Source organism: Callospermophilus lateralis, chromosome 15 (assembly GCF_048772815.1).
Source record: "Callospermophilus lateralis isolate mCalLat2 chromosome 15, mCalLat2.hap1, whole genome shotgun sequence".
NCBI lineage: Eukaryota > Metazoa > Chordata > Mammalia > Rodentia > Sciuridae > Callospermophilus > Callospermophilus lateralis.
In genome coordinates this window covers 41,678,438-41,696,702 of record NC_135319.1, presented here as the reverse complement: position 1 = coordinate 41,696,702, position 18,265 = coordinate 41,678,438, and the positions used below count along the sequence as shown (strand labels likewise).

The window sequence follows — 18,265 nt, the reverse complement described above, 5'->3', positions numbered from 1 at the left end:
ATTAATTGGTGGCACAGCCACACACAATCACAGAAAACTGCACGGACCGGACGTGACCCACGTAATTGGGGTTGGAGAAGAGAGAGTGGGAATGCCCCATGTGGGAACCAAGCTTGGTCCTTTATCATCACGTCAAAGCCCCTCAGCTGTGCCCCCTCAACCTGCTGATCATGTTTGCTCCGCCTGAGAGTATCAAGAGCTTCTCAGGCATCCACAGAACGACATCCAAAAGACATGGCTTTTGAGGCCCTTGGGGGGCCATTGTGAACTGCATCCTGCCAGTGCCATTTAGCCCATGGGTGGCTTCTGCTTTCAATAAGTCAAAGTTATGGTGGAAAGAATGTCAACCCAGCAGTTTCTTATCTATTCTTTATGTCCCTGGCCCAGTAGCTAAACAGGAAGAATGGAATGTATGTTAGGACAGGAAGAAAAAAAAAAAAAAAAAAAGGCTATCTCTTTAATCCATGCAGGTGATCTGGGGCATGTGTAAGCAGGGATACATGTCCCCGGCACCAAAGGAGGGAGCTGGGGTTGCAGAACAGCAAACCCACTTTTGGAGGGACTCACAAACTGTAATAGGAAATGTTGCTGGAGAGCCATCAACCATCGGGTTTATCTTGGAAAAAGCAAATTCACAAACAACAAGGGTTGTTAACAACCCTTGAAGCTCAGAACTGTTGAAATGCAAAATGTAGAAGCTGGATGGGGCCTTGGGGATCACTCAGTCCAGAGGTCTCCTGGGACGAAACAAAGAGTCATAAAGAGGTTCTGCTCTTTGACCTACTGGTTTCACTTCAGGACTCTATCCTGCTGCTGCTGCTGCTGCTGCTGCTGACAGCCAGTGAGAGAAACTTCCACTAAATTCTATCTATGAGAAAGTTAGGTGAGAGGTACAGCAAACTTAAAAATATAAAGCATTCCAATTTAACCTTTTAAATAATGCTAAATATGGAGAAAAACAATCACAGGCCCATCTTTGTCATGGCAATATATTTTTCATTGTAAGGAATCCGACTTTCATTCTGAGTCAAATTAGAAAAAATTTTTAAACAGAGAACTTAAATGATCTGACATATGTAACAATATTTTAGTTGCTAAAAAGAATGTTTTTGAGGATTCAAATGTCATTGAGAAGGAAAAGTTTAAATAAATCGTGACATACCTACTTATTAAATATTAGGAAGTCATTAAATTAATAATTATTAAGATAATGGAGGAGGGGCTGGGGATGTGGCTCAAGCGGTAGCATGCTTGCCTGGCATACAAACGAAGATGTTGTGTCCGCCGAAAACTAAAAAATAAATATTAAAAAAAATTCTCTCTCTGTCTCTCTGTCTCTCTTTCTCTCTCTTAAAAAAAAAGATAATGGAGGAATGGATATAAGCATTTACAACAAAACAATAAGTGCTAGAATCAAGATGCAGAACTGAGCCAGGCGCAGTGGCCCAGGCCTGTAATCCCAGAGGCTCAGGAGGCTGAGGCATGAGGATCTTGAGTTCAAAGCCAGTCTCAGCAATTTAGAGAGACCCTAAGCAACTCAGTCAGACCCTGTCTCTAAATAAAATATAAATAATAAATAAAATGTAAATAGGGGCTGGGGAAGTGATTCAGTGATTAAGTGCCCCTGGGTTCAATTCCCAATACCAAAAAGAAGAAAGAAAGATGTAGAACTGTACATACAGCACATTATCAATATAATCATGGAGAAAAAATGGCCACAAGGGCACCCACATACAGTGTTTGTTATTAAAGATAAATTAAAGGTGAGATTAAAGGTAACATTTCACTAGGCACGATGGCGCACACCTGTAATCCCAGTGGCTTGGGAGGCTGAGGCAGGAGAATTTTGAGTTCAAAGCCAGCCTCAGCAACTTAGCAAGGCCCTAAGCAACTTAGTGAGACCCTGTCTCTGAATAAAATATAAAAAAGGGCTGGGGATGTGGCTCAGTGGTTAAGCGCCTCCAGGTTCAATCCCCAGTATCAAGTAAATAAATAAAATAAAAAAGGCAACATTTCCACATTTTCATAATGTTGACTTACTAAACCATAAAAAAGACTCACTGAAAACCTGCTCTTGTGGAAGAGCTGTCTGCAGGTCAGTGACCAGGCCCGGCCAGTGCTATTGACAGGTCAATAATGTCAACATACTGAATGGAAAAGAAGCTGTCAGAGGGTTCCTCTTTTCCATTCTTCTTATTTGTTTTATTTTTTGCCTTTAATGTTGGAATGAGGAGATTTAAAAAAAAAAAAAAACCCCGTTCCAGGGTCTGAACAGTAACCCTTGAAGGCATGTGTGAGCTCAGAAGCTCGACAGTCCTAGAGGCACAAGCTAAGATAGGACTGGCTACTAGGCCACAGGATGCCTTTTGACCACATGTGTTTCCGCCATATGGAGGAATGTTCTCAGAATCTATGACTCAGCCCAAGAGCCACAAAGCAGGCTCCCCCAGAAACGGTTAGGTTCCCAGGTTAACTGCAAAATGCTCCACTTTCTTGCCTCCCACAGGTAGGGAGAAGGTGGACTCCGGGTATTTACAAAGACTGATCCTTCTTGCAAAAGGACCCGGGAGCCTGTGTTTCCACAGAGGCCATCCGAGCCTGTACCTGGGCTGGTGGACAAACATGTCTCGCCTTAACCTAGGGTGGAACAAAAGGTCAGCCACCACAGAGGGGCCAAGGAAATGAAATAACTTTGCAGAACCAAAGATTTCAGGGTTCCAAGACTCCCTCTTGGGAGTGGGAGTTGCATCTTTCCCAAGCAAAGGTAATAACAGGAAGGGAATGCCAAGCAGGGCTGCGGAGGATTCGTTCACCTCCTCAAGTCTCCAATAGGGGGCTCTGTGAGTCTAACCAACAAATAAAAATTAAAAGTTTAAACTCACAGCTTTATATTTCTAAGTTTGCTGTACCTCTCACCTAACTTCCTTATGAATAGAATTTAGTGGAAGTTTATCTCACCAAACACACTAAGGCTGTGAGGGCTTCATCCTCTTATTTGGAAAATCAGGAAAACATCATGGTAAATAGAGAGATAGCTGGGATTGGCATTCTCAGATGTAGGTTTAGTTGGATTTCACCTTAAATACCTGGGTGACCTTGGCTGAGTCCATCTGTTATCTATAAATTGAGTCATGCCACTCAGTGGCCCTGCTGCTGCTGACAGCCAGTTGGCCCAGTGCAACCCGAAAGGCAGGCTCGGAGAGAATCTGATTACCTGCAGTTGACCTTGGCAACCTTTAACTAGCCAAATTTGGAATGAATTTTGTAATCTAGTTCCTGGGGCAAAGTGACCAAATAATGCACACCTTTAATAGTGCACTGTTGGCAAATAGCATGTGCTAATAATAAACATTTCAATCAGCACACATTAAAACTACGAGGCACAGTGGTATGCACCTGTAGTCTCAGCTATTTGGGAGACTGAGACAGGAGGATGGCTTGAGGCCAGAAGTTCAAGGCTAGCAATAACTATAAATGGAGCCCTCAAAAAAAAAAAATATATATATATACACACAAACATATATATGTAAAATATATACATTATAATATAAGCAAATTATATAGCCAGACACAGTGGCAAACATAATCCCAGCTACTTAGGGGGCTGAGGCAGGAGGATCATAAGTTTGAGGCCAGCCAGGACAACCTATCGAGATGCTGTCTCAATAAAACAAAAGGGACTGGGGATAGAGCTCAGTGGTAGAGAGCAAGGCCCCAGGTTCCTTCCCCAGTTACTGCAAACAAATAAATTTTACATTCCCCTTGGGGGTCTTATATTTTATATGCTTTCAAATATGTGCATAATCAGATCTTCTTCAAAAGTTCTTAAAACTTCTTTACAAGTGACTCTTCCAAGTGGCCTTTCCCCCAAAGCATCCCTGAATCAAGCCTCCTCCTACATTCCTGAGACAAACCCCGTCAAGCATTCCCTACACTTTCTCCTCAGCTCCTTCCTTTGTGATATCTGCCAGAAAGTTCCAGGGTTCAGGACGGTAGGACACTGCCCAGGGGTATGCAGACGTACCTCCCCTCCCCTCCCCCTCTGAGGCTTCACTTGTCAGAGGCTCGCAGAGCTGTTCTTCATAAGCTCTCTGAAACTAGGAATGGAACCCAGGGTCTCCCCCGGGCTAGGCAAGCAGCTCTGCTCCTGAGCGACACCCCCAGCTCCTGGGTTCTCTTCTGATGCAGCAGGGGATCCGTTGGTTCTGTCTGTAGGAAGGCCCCCACATCCCTCGGCTTTGTGAGTCCTTACCTTCTTGATCTGATCCTCTTTTAGCTTGGTGAAGTAAAATGCCAGCAAATGGACCGCAAACATGTTTCCCCAAGTTTGGTTTCTCCTGATTCAGGCGAAGACTCAAGACCAAAGAATAGGGCAGTGTTATTCCCACGACTCCAGGGCGCTGCGCACCGTCTAGTCCAGGCCTTGAGCTGGGTGCTGCCGCCTAAATACTTCCAGTCCGCCTGGTTCAATGATTAAACTTCGCCCCCTGTCTCGGTCCCTCCCTCTGCCACACACTTCATTGTCTAACAGAGGCTCTGGTGGTAGCTGAGGGCCAGTAGAGGGGGAGGCCGGGAATGGATGGGTTGCTTGACTATTTGAGTAGCGAGTGCCACAAAAATCTCGTTGCTCAGCAACGCTCTCAGGCCAGTGCTCCACCAAGCCCACTCAGCCGAGGAAAATCTTTTAAGAAGTTGGGCACTAAACAAAGCCAACTTCCAGGGGAGCTGCCTGCAAATGTCCAGCCCCAGGACCTTTCCCTTTCTCCTCTACCTGGTATCAAAACTCCCTGACCCCTCCATTTGTGAAGGACCCAGTCTCTTAGCTAACAGCCCACGGTTAATGGAAAACGATCGATAAAGGTTCATCTATTCATGATGTAAAGGCAGACACCCTTTATTTCCCAGGTAGTGACCCAGGAAAAAAATATGCTCGAGAATGAAGTCACCATGACTCTCTGGGAAGCTGCTGCCAGAGGAAAATTGAAATCACAGATGGGAAAAGTTTTCTTTCCCCGGAGATATTTATTTGATCAGCTTATCTCACTCATCATACTTGACGTGAGAAGGGCCAAGAAAGCCACCAAGATGAAGGAATGATAAACCTCACACTACGGCTATGGTCACTGGCTGGCTAGTAAAATCATTCACAGGGTTAACAGCAGCTAATACGAATGGAACACTCTGTAGCCCCATTTTATAGGTGAGAAAAACTGAGGCTCAGAGAGGTTAAATGACTTACTCAAAATCACAAAGCTTGTAAATGTTTCAGCCAGTGATCTAGCCCAGGAATTGGACTCCAGGCTCCAGCTTTTAACTGATCTGTCATTCTGGTTCTCAAATTCCACTTTCTTCATGGGATACTCAGTTGATAGCTATTAGCAGCATTCTGTGGGCTGGGTTTGTGGCTCAGTGGTAGAGTGCTTGCCTAGCATGTGTGAGGCACTGGGTTCAAGTCTCAGCACTGAGTATAAATAAATAAAATAAAGATCCATTGACAATTAAAAAACATTAAAAAAAAAAAAAAAGAATTTCAACTACTTGGAAAACAAAGTACAGAGATGTCACTCCAACCCAGTCTTCCTTGAGGGGAAAAAAGCAAATAAAGATATTCTTGGCACTAATGTCCCCAAATATTAATCAAATGCTTTGTAAAACCAGCCAGTGACCACATGTTAACACAGTTTCACTGGGTGCTCCAGTGTTTCTTGCTCCTACGTGGCGCCTGCTCTTCAGTGACAAGGGGCCTCTGATTAAAGCGTGCTGCCCTGGTCAGCTCACCAGCCTGGGCTCCGACTGCTTTTCTCCTGTACAAACTTATTAACCAAAACAATGACTGACGATGGCCTGGTCAGGGGACCTCCAACAGCTGCCTCTCAGGAAGCCACTGATCTCTACCCGACCATCAGGCAGATGAGCCAGGGGGAGTCTGGCCTGGGCCTGCAGAGCAGGGGCTGCTTGGTTAAAACACTCCGGATGCTTTTCTCAGCCAAATTGACCCAAGAGTCTCCCAGACTGATAACCTCCATCCTTTCCGTGTGTTTACTCCTCAAACTATGACTTTCAAGTCCTCTATTTTAATTATACAAGCAAACAAAGGTTAACTTCCAGTTCCCAAAGCCAATCAGTTCCCCAAACTCAGTAGAATTTGTGTCTGAAATACACATGCTAATGCCCTCCAGACCTCCAAGGATAACACCTGGGGCAGGTCACGTGACCTCGAATGACAACATTATCTGTCTTTTCCCCCATTTAAAAAGTAACCTCGGCAGTATGTATGGCACCTGCTATTGCTGATAAGATATTACAAAGATAAGATGTTACAATGTCCAGTGGGCAAAAGGAAACAGAACCGACACCAAAGGTCTTGGAAATCTCCCAGTCGCCTGTGTGAGTCAGACAGGCAGACTTTGGATTTTCATCAGGCACCAGAGGATTTTTACTTGTTACCTCATTTCATTTTTAATCTAAGCACATGAGCACCTACGTTCTAGGTCTGGGCTGGTGACTAAACCAAGAAGTTTCATGATTATTAAAGATCATGTGCATTTGGAGTCATTTAGCCAGGCCTCCTCATTTTATAGAATCAAGATAAAATAATTAGATTTCTTTACCACTCCTCATCTGATTATTCCAATCCAATCCTTGGAATGTTTCACCCTCTTTAAGCTCTATGTAGCTATTCAATGATATCTGAGTATAAGTCTTACAAAATCTTGGATTTTGCTTAAGAACAGAGGTGTGCACTAGGCACAATGGTGCATGCCTGTAATCTTAGAGATTTGGGAGGCTGAGACAGGAAGATCACAAGTTTGAGGCCACCCTTAGCAACTTGGCAAGACCCTCAGCAACTTAGTGAGACCCTGTCTCAAAATACAAAATAAAAAAAGGGCTGAGGATATAGCTTAATGATAAAGTGCCCCTGGGTTAGACCCTAGTACCAAAAATGATAATAATTATTATTATTAATAAATAATTATTATTAATAACTGTTAATTATTATTATTATTACTGAAGTTGTTACTGACAAGTGACATTTTAGTTAAAATATAATACCCATCTGGCCCAATCTTCCCCCTAAGGAAAGAGACTCATCTTGATACAGATCTCTGTGTCCACTGAGCCCTACTTTATTTTTTTTTCAATCTATTATACTTTTTATTAAACATAAATTATTTTCATGTAAATTTAATATTTTATTTCTATTTTCTTTCTGCCAGAACTGTAAATTCTTTTTTTTTTTTTTTGGATTCACCTTAATCTTGCTCTTCTTTTTTTTTTTTAAATTTTTATTGTTGGTTGTTCAAAACATTACATAGTTCTTGACATATCATATTTCACACTTTGATTCAAGTGGGTTATGAACTCCCATTTTTACCCTGTATACAGATTGCAGAATCACATCAGTTACACATCCACTGATTTGCATATTGCCATACTAGTGTCTGTTGTATTCTGCTGCCTTTCCTATTCTTTACTATCCCCCTCCCCTCCCCTCCCCTCCCCTCTTCTCTCTCTACCCCCGCTACTGTAATTCATTTCTCCCCCTTGTTTTTTTTTTTTCCCTTACCCCTCACTTCCTCTTGTATGTAATTTTGTATAACAATGAGGGTCTCCTTCCATTTCCATGCAATTACCCCTCTCTCTCCCTTTCCCTCCCACCTCTCATCCCTGTTTAATGTTAATCTTCTTCTCATTGAGCCCTACTTTAATCCACATGGATTTTTACTATTTTGGTCAATAAAATGTGGGGTGAAAAGAAGCATGATTCTCTTTCATACAAAGGCATGCACATATACCGTGAATGTGAATGATATGCATATATGTGTATAATACTATCTTCCCCCTCATTCAACTGACCCAAACATATTAATTGAAAGGAGGAAGTAGAACTTTAATTTCTAAGTTTTGTTACCTTTTAGAGACCCTAAAGATAGGCACAAACATGCACAAACAATATTTATCCTTTTTTTTCCACAGCTAAAAGACAGTGATCTCTTATTTCTTACAACTTCATGTGAATCAACAATAATCTTAATAAAAATTCAATTTTAAATACAGTCACTATGCCAGTGTGTCATCACATCCCTTGAGAAATATTAAGGCTCAGTATATAAATTCATGTGCATTAATGATATGATTTATATATACTGTGAACCATATAAGAGGAGTGAAAATGATTTATCAGGTTAAATTATAAAAACTACAAACACTAAATCAAAGGTATAGTCTTAATTCAAATTGGAGTTTTCTAATTTATGCCTGACATTAGCTTAGTACAATATATATGTATTAATTATATATAAGTATATGTGTGTGTGTATAATTTATCTTTAGCATCAAAAAATTTTGACAAATGTTGCTGACTCAGTCAATACAATAAGCTTAAGATAGTTCCTGCCTTCAAGGGAATACAATATTATTGAAAAGAACAGAAAATTAATAGTGCAATGTACACCACATAAGTAGGTTCCAAGTAAATTCTACAAATCTAAGAACCATTGGTAAAAATCTGTGTGTGTGTATCTATATATATATATATTTAATTTTAAATACACACACACACATACATACATACATATCAGTGGTAAACATATGTATATAAATGAATATGACATTTATACATACATACATAAATACATTATATTTAAAAGCATGTAGTGTACCCACATATAATACCACACTCAAATTTGGCCTGGTTTTCCAGCTAGGCCCAAAGATAATATCTGCTTTCCTTTAAGTACCAAGCTTGTAGGAGCACCAGAAGTCCAGAAAAATTGACCTGTTCATATATGGTGTTAACTAGGTGTTTAAGATTAACTCCTGCAGCCACTTCCATTCTCCTGATCTACGAATGGAGACGCAGAGGCCCAGAGCACTGGCCCTGGCACCTGGTGGACTAGAGATGTGAATGCAGGTGTTCTGGCTCTGGAGTCCGCACTTAATTGGGCTGCACTGGCTGTCCCTGATCTGGAGGCCAAGCACAGGGAGACAGGGGACTTAGGCTAGAAAACTGGCCCAAAGCCCCAGGTAGCACAGTGGAAAGTGCGGAGGCCCTGGGTCACCTCAACTCTGCTCTCCCTGAAGGTGACGGGCAAGTTCATCTCTGTAAAGAGTTTGTGGCCACCTCATTAGTCACTATGTGAAGGGTAAGTTACTGAGATCACCCAAGGGAAGGCAGGTGACCCACACTAAACGCATCTCCTGAATCTAAGCCTTCACCAGGCCAGGGACCCTTCTTAAAACCTGTATTTCATCTCATCCCACTTGGTCACTTAGGCTAAGAAAATGTAGCTGGGCTCAGTGTCACCTGTAATCCCAGCATCTCAGGAAGCTGAGTCAGGAGGACCTCAAAGCCAGCCTTAACAAAAATGAGGCACTAAGTAGCTCAGCAAGAACCTGTCTCTAAATAAAATACAAAATAGGGCTGGGATGTGGCTCAGTGGTCGAGTGCCCCTGAATTCACTCTCTGGCACCAAAAAGATAAAGTGTAGTCCTTTTAGTCCATTCAGTAAAAGACAACTGTTAACCACTAGAAAGCACCAATTTTATTTACAGGTATTATAGGAACAGTTAGGAATTTTTTTAAAATTGTACTCCTGTTACTTAAGAAAACAGATCTTGAGTTGTGCCCTGTGTTCTTTTAAATGGCAAGTCCAAATTTAAGTTGTCCAAAACATAAATCAGTCTGACCTGCTGGCATTCCATTTGCTGTAAAAGAGTAAAAGTGAGTGAGAACAAATGTCCATAAAAAGAAAATCAGTGTAAAAACTTCCAAACTCTGTCAGTGGTTACAGTTACTATGGAGTCTCCATGGAGCAACCACAAATGAAACAGAAATGTCAGCCTCAGCAAGTTTCAAAAGAATACTACTGATCTTTTTATAGGTTTGTTGCATGCCCAGAGAAGACAGGGAATGCTCACAAAGAAACTATGACAGGACTATTTTTTAATCACAACTCTACATTAAAAGCCCTATTTTCAAAACACATATTTAGAAAGATAAGAGACAAGGAAATGTAATTCAGATGGCTTTTAATAATTCTCAGCATAATTTCAATCTCAACTGCACAAAATAACCAACTTCAGAAAGTGTACGAGACTTTTGGTTAAACATGGCATAAATTCAAGAGGACCAAAAATGAAAGGAAATAACTGGGTGCAGTGGTACACACCTGTAATTCCAGCAGCTCAGGAGGCTGAGGCAGGAGGATTGCAAGTTCAAGACCAGCCTCAGCAACTTAACAAGTGAGGCTCTGTCTCAAATTAAACATAAAAAGGGCTGGAAATGAAAAAAAGAAAGAAATAGTGGTCAATAAGAGTCATCAACATAATTTTGGACACAGAAAAGTAATAGCTTCATGGGGCGCAGTAGCACACGTCTGTAATCCCAGTGGCTCAGGAGGCTGAGATAGGAGGATCACCAGCCTCAGCAACGGTGAGGCGCTAAGCAACTCAGTGAGACTCTGTCTCTAAATAAAATACAAAAATGGGCTGGGGGTGTGGCTCAGTGGTTGAGTGCCCCTGAGCTTAATCCTTTGTACCACCCCCCAAAAAAGAAAAGTAATAGCTTCACAGATGAGACATTGAAACCTAGGTGCTTACACAGATTGATTCTGCTAAGTGAGCTAATGACACTTGTAAAATTCTAGAAATGCTCAGGATTTGAGGTCCAGCTACTTCAAAAAACAGGGAGCAGGACATGGAGCTGAATACAATGGTTAAAAATCTATATATAGGGTCTGGGGGTGTAGCTCAGTCAGTAGAGTGCTTGCCTCGCATGCACAAGGCCCTGGGTTCAATCCCCAGCACCACCGCAAAAAAACCTATATTTAGAAAAAGGTCCCAGCTGTGTCCCTCCCTCCAACCCCCCCGCCCTTCAAGAGACTGGGCTTTGGCTCTGTGCAGAGATGGAGCCTAACAGCCCTTGGACTGAGACCACCAGGCACCATGGGATGTGGGGTGAGGCACAAGACTAAAAACAGGACAACTAAGTGAAACCCTCCAATCAGACACAAGGGCCCCACCCGGCCCTCCTGTCCAGCCTGGACCAGCAGACATCTACCCATGTGTGCTCCCTTCCTTCTCACTTGGAGGAGATGGGGAACCTCGAATTTCCTCTGGTAAAACTAAATGGCCTCAGAGGAGACATTTAAAACCCACACATGCTGGGGCTGGGGATGTAGCTCAGTTGGTAGAGCACAAGGCCCTGAGTTCTATCCCCAGCATCAAAAAAAAACAACCCACACCTGTGGAATAGTCAAAACCAGGCGAGGCTCAGTGGTACATGCCTGTAATCCCTGCGGCTCGGAGGCTGAAACAGGAGGATTGTTAATTGAAAGCCAGCCTCAGCAAAAAAAAAAAAAAAAAAAGCGAGGCACCAAGCAACTCAGTGAGACCCTGTCTCTATGTAAAATACAAATAGGGCTGGGGATGTGGCTCAGTGGCCACGTGCCCCTGAGTTCAGTCCCTGGTACCCCTGGCCCTGCCCTCTGCCAAAAAAAACAACAAAAAAAGAAAGAAAAAAGGAAGGAAGGAAGGAAAGAAGGAAGGAAGGAAGGAAGGAAGGAAGGAAAGAAAGAAAGAGGCAAAATCAGAGGCAGCAAACAAAGTAATACCTGCCAGGGAGAGAACCATTTGGAGAGAACCAAATAAGCGAAGCACAGGGGCCTTCTCAGGGAGAGTTATTACACCTTAAGGTGAATACGTGGCATAACACTCCCGCCAAAACCCACAGAAATTCTCAGAGCAAAGGATGAACTTTAATGTACTAAAGTTGAGTCAATGTATTTTTTTTTTTCAGGTGAACTAGTTTAATTCCAAGTGATAAAGAATCCAAACTCTGGGGAGATTCTAGGATGGGTCTACTTGAAATTCACAGCTGAGGTAGGAACGGCTGAATGACTCAAGAGACAGTGAGCCAGTGTGTGCGTGCGAGCATGCGTGCATGTGTGTGTGTGTGTGTGTGTGTGTGTGTGTGTGTTATTATTATTTTACAAAAATTTATTAAGTTTACAACAGACTCCAACACATCACTTCATTCTAGCTAAAATGTTACAGCAGGGAATCTAATGTTTAATAGGAATGGCATCAACAGTCACCATCATTTCAGGCACAAGAAGAGGCTTACATTTTGCCAGATTTCTTAATTCCACCCGTGGGCAGGGGGCCCTTCCCCGCGGCCTTCCCTTTTAGCTCCTCAAGCGTCTTCTGCTCCTCTCTGTGTTTTGTTTGAAAGTCTTTTCTCCCCCATCCTCTCCTCGGCCTGCTCCTTAGGCTGCTCATGGGCTGCTTCTTGCCACCTTCCCGGCTGGACATGGTGACTGTAGCCCCTACCCCCAAGTTAACGTATTTTAAAAAGTCATTCCCAGCTGGGCTCAGGGGACATGCTCAGGGGACATAGCAGTTCTGAAACCACTACCCATGCATACCGGAGTTGATTAATTGAATTAAGTAATTGGATGGTGGGTGGTAAAGGTGGGTTTCTCACCACTGAAGGGAGAGGTTTCAGTCAAGCAAAGGAGAAGGCTAAACCCCTTCATGTTACTGGACATCGGCAAGACTCCTGTTTAGCTTAATATAGCCACAGATGTTTTGTGTTATATAAATATTTATAGACACGTGTCCATACACAGGAAAGCAGGCCCACGTGTGTTGCCCAGCTTTGTCACCTGAGAGGCCGTAGATGCAATGACATTGGCAGCAAAGAACACATAGTGGTCAGATTTTTTTTTTTTCCCAGTGTTGGAGATTGAACCAAGAGGCACTTACCAGTGAGCCACATCTCCAACCATTTTTAATTTTTTATTTTGAGACAGAATCTTGCTACATTTCCCGAGCTGACCTCAAACTTATCATCCTACAGCCTCAGACTCCCAAGGGAGGCATGCACCCCTGTGCCTGGGTCGAGATCTTGGTATCTAATATTCTAAAAAAGAGAAAAAGGAACCAGATATATACAGGATGATCCTGGAGCACCTTGTAAGGCTAAAAGGGGAAGGAGTCAGAGGATTTCACACCAAAAAATGGCACTTGGTCTGCTGATCATGCTCAGTTAAAGGCCCCTGGAGAGCAGCAGATACTGGAAAGGGCTTTCCTCGGACATTCCCTTACATGCTTAAAGACTAAACCCATCAAAGGAAAAAACAAGTATCTTTGGTCTCTTCTCTGAGTTTTCATCAGATAAACTCATATCTGCAGGAAGGAAGATCAAAGAACGAACCACACCTGGACAACTTTTGATCACAAGCCATTGTCCATCTGCTAGGCCCATTCGACTCCCAAAAAGAAGCATTTACTATTATCTGAGCATTAGGCCCATTCATTACCTAAAATAATTTACCATCCCTCAAAATTTCCACATTCCCCATCTCCCTCTCCCTGAGAAGATACAGAAGTCTCTGGACCCTGGGTTCCTGGGTAGTGACACTTCTGTGATTGTCCCCATGCACTTCAGACACGTTTGTACGCCTTTTTCTCCTATCATCTCCAGATCTGTCTACTACTGCCAGTTTGTTCCAGCAAATCTTCAGAGGGGGAATGCGAAGCTCTCCTTTTGCCCCTGCAAAAGTAAGAAAGTGATGACAAAAAAACAAGTCAAACACCAAAATGACAGGGATATGTCAAAGGGACACAGAAGCCAACTGAACAAATTCCCAATAACCACAGCTTGAACCTCAGCAAGAAAATAAAGCATTATTGTATTATAATCCGCAGTATAAAATAAACTTCCATTAACCAAGACTGATATAAATAAATCATTGAACAAATTATTTAAGTGAGGGAGGGAAAAAAAAACTGCCTTGAAGGATAATTCTAATAATTTAATCAGATACTTCACCTTCAAAAAGATGGAAAAGCCAGGCACGGTGGTGCATACCCGTAATCCCAGCAGTTTGGGAGGAGGTAGGAGGGTCGTAAGTTCAAAACCAGCCTCATCAATTTAGGGAGGCCCTAAGCAACTCAGCAAGACCCTGTCTAAATAAAAAAGGGCTGGGGATGTGGCTCAAGTGGTAGCGCGCTCTCCTAGCATGCATAAGGCACTGGGTTCGATTCTCAGCACCATGTAAAAATAAAATAAAGATATTATATCCACCTAAAACTAAAAAATAAATATTAAAAAAGGGGGGCTGGGGATATGGCTTAGTGATTGAGTACCCCTGGGTTCAATCCCTAGTACCAAATAAATAAATAGATGAAATATAACTGGACACAGTAACTACTTTCCCAAGAGTTCAGAATGGAAAGAGGGAAAGAGTAACTTCCTAGTGGAGAAACCTGACAAACTACCTCAGTCTGTAATTCCAGCTACTATGGAGGCAGGAAGATGGCAAGTTCAAAGTTTGAGGCCAGCCCAATACCCCACCACAACCCCCCACAAACACATGGCTTCAGTTTATGCACAGATTAAAATTAACGTGCAGAATTCTTATTTTCAGTGAGATCTGTGTTTATTTATTTAGATACTGGAGATTGAACCCAGGGTTTTTCTTCCACTGAGTCACAACCCCAGTCCTTTTATTTTTCGAGACAGGTTCTCACTAAATTACTGAATGGCCTTGCAGAGTCACTGAGACTGGTCTCAAAACTCGTAATCCTCCTGTCTCCTGAGATTAAACATTAAAAAAAAAAAAATAAGATTGCTACCTGATTTACAGCCTCTTGTGAAAAAAGATTTTCCAGCAGGGAATTATCAATTTTCCTGTATCTTACACTTGTGTCAGATGGCAGTTCCACTTAGTCACTATGTTATAAACCTTCCCCAAGCCTCTACGAACCAAGTGCTTTTGCCAGGGGATAGACGACTTTGAATCTTCAGTTCCAAGAGCGTAGCCTTAAAGGGCCCCGTCTGACCAAATTTTCCAAACATACCTTCTTAAATTCAACCTTCAAAGAAAGTTCCATCCTATTTCTTTTTTTTTTCCTCCTTGAGCATTTTTTACCCAAAAGACAACTACTGTTTTTGTCTGCGTGTGAAACTGCCCCATTATCTTAAATGACAAATATTTATAGATAGCCGTAGTCATGCAGAAACGTGTTCATAATGTCTCTTAGAAAACTATAGCTTTTCATTATATCCTAATAGGCTTGTTTGAAGTTGGATACAGAGAACAAATTGCTGCATTATAATTATAGACTCCTTGTTCCAAGTATAAGAGACTTTGATGGTTTGCGATGATAATTTTGTGTATCTATGATTCACAGCAAGACATTTTCCAAAATACCCAGTGTTGTTGTGTAGATTTTCACATTTTCATAGACATAATGTGCAAAGTACAAGTCATTAGTTATTAATCCCAGCCAGTGATGCACGTACCACATTTCACTAAATTCCTTGGTCATAGGGACAGAACAGATGAACATCTAAGCCTTGGCCCACACCTCATGTTGACTGACATTTTGCTGAACCCACAATAATCCAAGGACTTTCAGGCAAGTACTTGAGAACCTACTAGAAAACTACATAATAATTTTTTAAAAATAAATAAAAGCTGTGTTTTAGAAAAGGAGGAATATGACTATGATGTAATGTACACCTTGAACTTAACTGGCCCAGAAGCCCACCAAAAAGATAAGGGGCAAATCAAATTTCTGCAAAGAATGAATAGGAAGACCAGGCTTTTATTTATAGTGACCATTTCAGCACACTTTGTAAAATTATCCAGGGCTACCCTAATTATCTACTCTAATATTTTTCATTTTCTTCCCCTGATGTTGTGTTTTTAGTTTGTTCACCTCTGCTTAACCACAGTGCCCTTCTGCCCCAGAAAAGAAGGGAGAGGTGAAAGGGCAAACCATCACTGTTCATAAACATTCTTCAGCTAACGTTCAAGCAGCCCTTCCCTGACAGCATTTTTTATTTTTTAATTTTTTTTTTTTTTAGAGAGAAAGAGAGAGAATTTTTAGTATTTATTTTTTAGTTTTCGGCGGACACAACATCTTTGTTTGTATGTGGTGCTAAGGTTCGAACCCGGGCCGTACGCATGCCAGGCGAGCACACTACCGCTTGAGCCACATCCTCAGCCCAAAAAACTTTCTTTATTTTCATTTATTTATTTTTTAATTTTTTGTAGTGCTGGGGATTGAACCCAGGGCCTTGTGCATGCAAGGCAAGCACTCTACCAACTGAGCCAAATCCCCAGCCTGATAGCATTTTTTAAATGCAAACATTTAACTTGCCCAAGTCTGCAAGAGCCTTGCCTAAGTGTCTTCTCCCATTTGCCAACTCTGGCCCCCTGGAGAAAAATGCAGAATTAAAAACACTCCAAGTGATTGATGTACCTCACCACTAAAATATAATGGGACCAAACCCTCAATCCAGTTCAGTTCATGGCATTTCTTGAGGCCAACTGGGTGACTGCATGTAATGGTGTAAGTCACAGAGGAAAGCAAACTCCTGAAGCAAGAGTTGTCCAAATGCAAAATAGAAAAAGGGATGTGTCCTTCCAGGCATTTCATTATCCACAGGTGAGGGAGACATGGTCCGCACCACCTGTTTGGCCTTCATGCCCATGAAGGCAAAGGTCAGATGAAGACTGTCATCTCAGTTAAATAAAATATCATATTGATTCTTAACTACTGAGGTCAAAGCTAAGAGCAATGACTACTTTGGCAAGTCCAGCTCTGTTCCCTGGCTGAATTTGAGCCACATCAGGTTTAATCTCTAAATTTAGCCTCAATCCAGCAGTTGCTCAAATTAGTTCAGTTCTCAAAATGACCTAAGAGGTCATTTCACAACCAGAATGGGCCCAAACCTTCAGGCTCATTTATAAGACACTTCCTGTGTGCCAGGCCCTGAACAGCACACCATCACATTTTGGGTACCAGGGATTGAACTCAGGGATGCTAACCACTGAGCCACATCCCCAGTTCATTTTTTTTTTTTTTTTTTTACACACAGTTTTACTAAGTTACTTGGGGATTCACTAAGTTGCTGAGGCTGTTTTGAATTTGACATCATCATATTTAACCTCCCAACAATTCTAAGAAGCGCTGCGGTCTACCTTCTTCAGATATAGAGACCATGTTCCATGAGGGCAAGGTCACCAAGCTGGAAGTAGGAAGAACTGAATCACATCTGTCCAACTAAAAGCTGATGATCTTTAACTCCTTTTAGCTATGTTGAACCAGGGTTGAAAACTTGGATGGACATCCTTATGTTTTTGTTTAATAAATTCCATTTTAATACCTAGTGTGTACTATATGTTGTGTTCAGGTTTTTGTCATTATTTATTTATTTATTTATTTATTTTTGGTACCAGGGACTAAACTCAGGGGCACTCAACCACTGAGCCACACCCCTCGCTCTATTTTGTATTTTATTTAGAGACCAGGTCTCACCAAGTTGCTTAGTGCTTCACTTTTTGCTGAGGCTGGCTTTGAACTCACCATTCTCTCGTCCCATCCTCCCTAGCTGCTAGAATTACAGGTGTACACCTGTATATGTAATTCTTTAAAAAGATGTTAAAATTATACTTTTGATTGGATAGCTGTTAAGTTTTCCTCAGCTTCTAAGGATAACACTTGGATACCATGATGAAATGTGTTTAGAGCTGATGGTAAATTTCTTACTCTGGGACTACTGCCCTAGAGATATTCTTTGTTCTTATAATAATTTCAGATACCAGAACTGCCAAGAATATTTTAAGGTGAGAATGACAGTGGTAGCCAGGCTCAGTGGCACACGCCTGTAATCCTAGCAGCTAAGGAGGCTGAGACAGGAGGATCTTGAGTTCAAAGCCAGCCTTAGTAAAAGTAAGGTGCTAAGCAACTCAGTGAGACCCTGTCTCTATTAAAATATAAAGTAAGGCTGGGGGTGTGGCTCAGTGGCCAAGTGCCCCTGAGTTTAATCCCTAGTACTAAAAAAAAAAACAATTGACAGTGGTGAGGGGAAATTCACATAACCAAACACTGATTCAGTGTTTCTCAGCTTTTTCACAAAAGAAATCTATTTTTTTCCTAATAGCAATGCTAATAAATTTTAATAGGGAAAAAAAAAAACTGTGATGGATAAATTGAGGCTCCTAGGCATCAGCCTGGCCTTTGGACACCACCCTACCTAAATAAGCCCAGCACCAGCTCTCATCACTCTTCTCTACATTCATATCCATTCATTTCACAAAGACTGACGGCTTCCACTGTAGTCCAACACTGTGATGCCACAGGGAACTAGACAGACAGAAGTCCCTGTCCTCAGCGGGCTGACGGTTTCCGTCTCCCCTACCAAAACATGCATCCACCTTGTTTTCCACACTCCCAGCTCCTAGGG

General features: G+C 42.0%; 1 protein-coding gene, 1 non-coding gene and 1 pseudogene across 5 annotated transcripts in view; 1 reads left to right on the top strand and 2 right to left on the bottom strand.

Moving 5' to 3' along the window:
* The window catches only part of Hkdc1 (hexokinase domain containing 1), a 47,678-nt gene extending 43,363 nt beyond the window's left edge, over positions 1–4,315 (bottom strand). For 3 of the 4 annotated variants that reach the window (XM_076835344.1, XM_076835345.1, XM_076835346.1), the window contains exon 1: positions 4,253–4,315. In XM_076835344.1, coding sequence (XP_076691459.1) covers positions 4,253–4,315 — 63 coding nt within the window. Of the gene's footprint in view, positions 1–1,394; positions 1,485–4,252 lie in introns of those variants that run through there. The other variant, XM_076835347.1, reaches the window with a different exon arrangement.
* Positions 4,316–10,741: 6,426 nt separating this feature from the next.
* On the top strand, positions 10,742–10,814 carry Trnaa-cgc (transfer RNA alanine (anticodon CGC)). Its single transcript has one exon. It is a non-coding gene; the product is annotated as a tRNA-Ala (tRNA).
* A 1,309-nt stretch (positions 10,815–12,123) lies between these two features.
* Positions 12,124–12,315, bottom strand: LOC143381048 (translation machinery-associated protein 7 pseudogene; annotated as a pseudogene).
* Between the last annotated feature and the right edge of the window lie 5,950 nt (positions 12,316–18,265).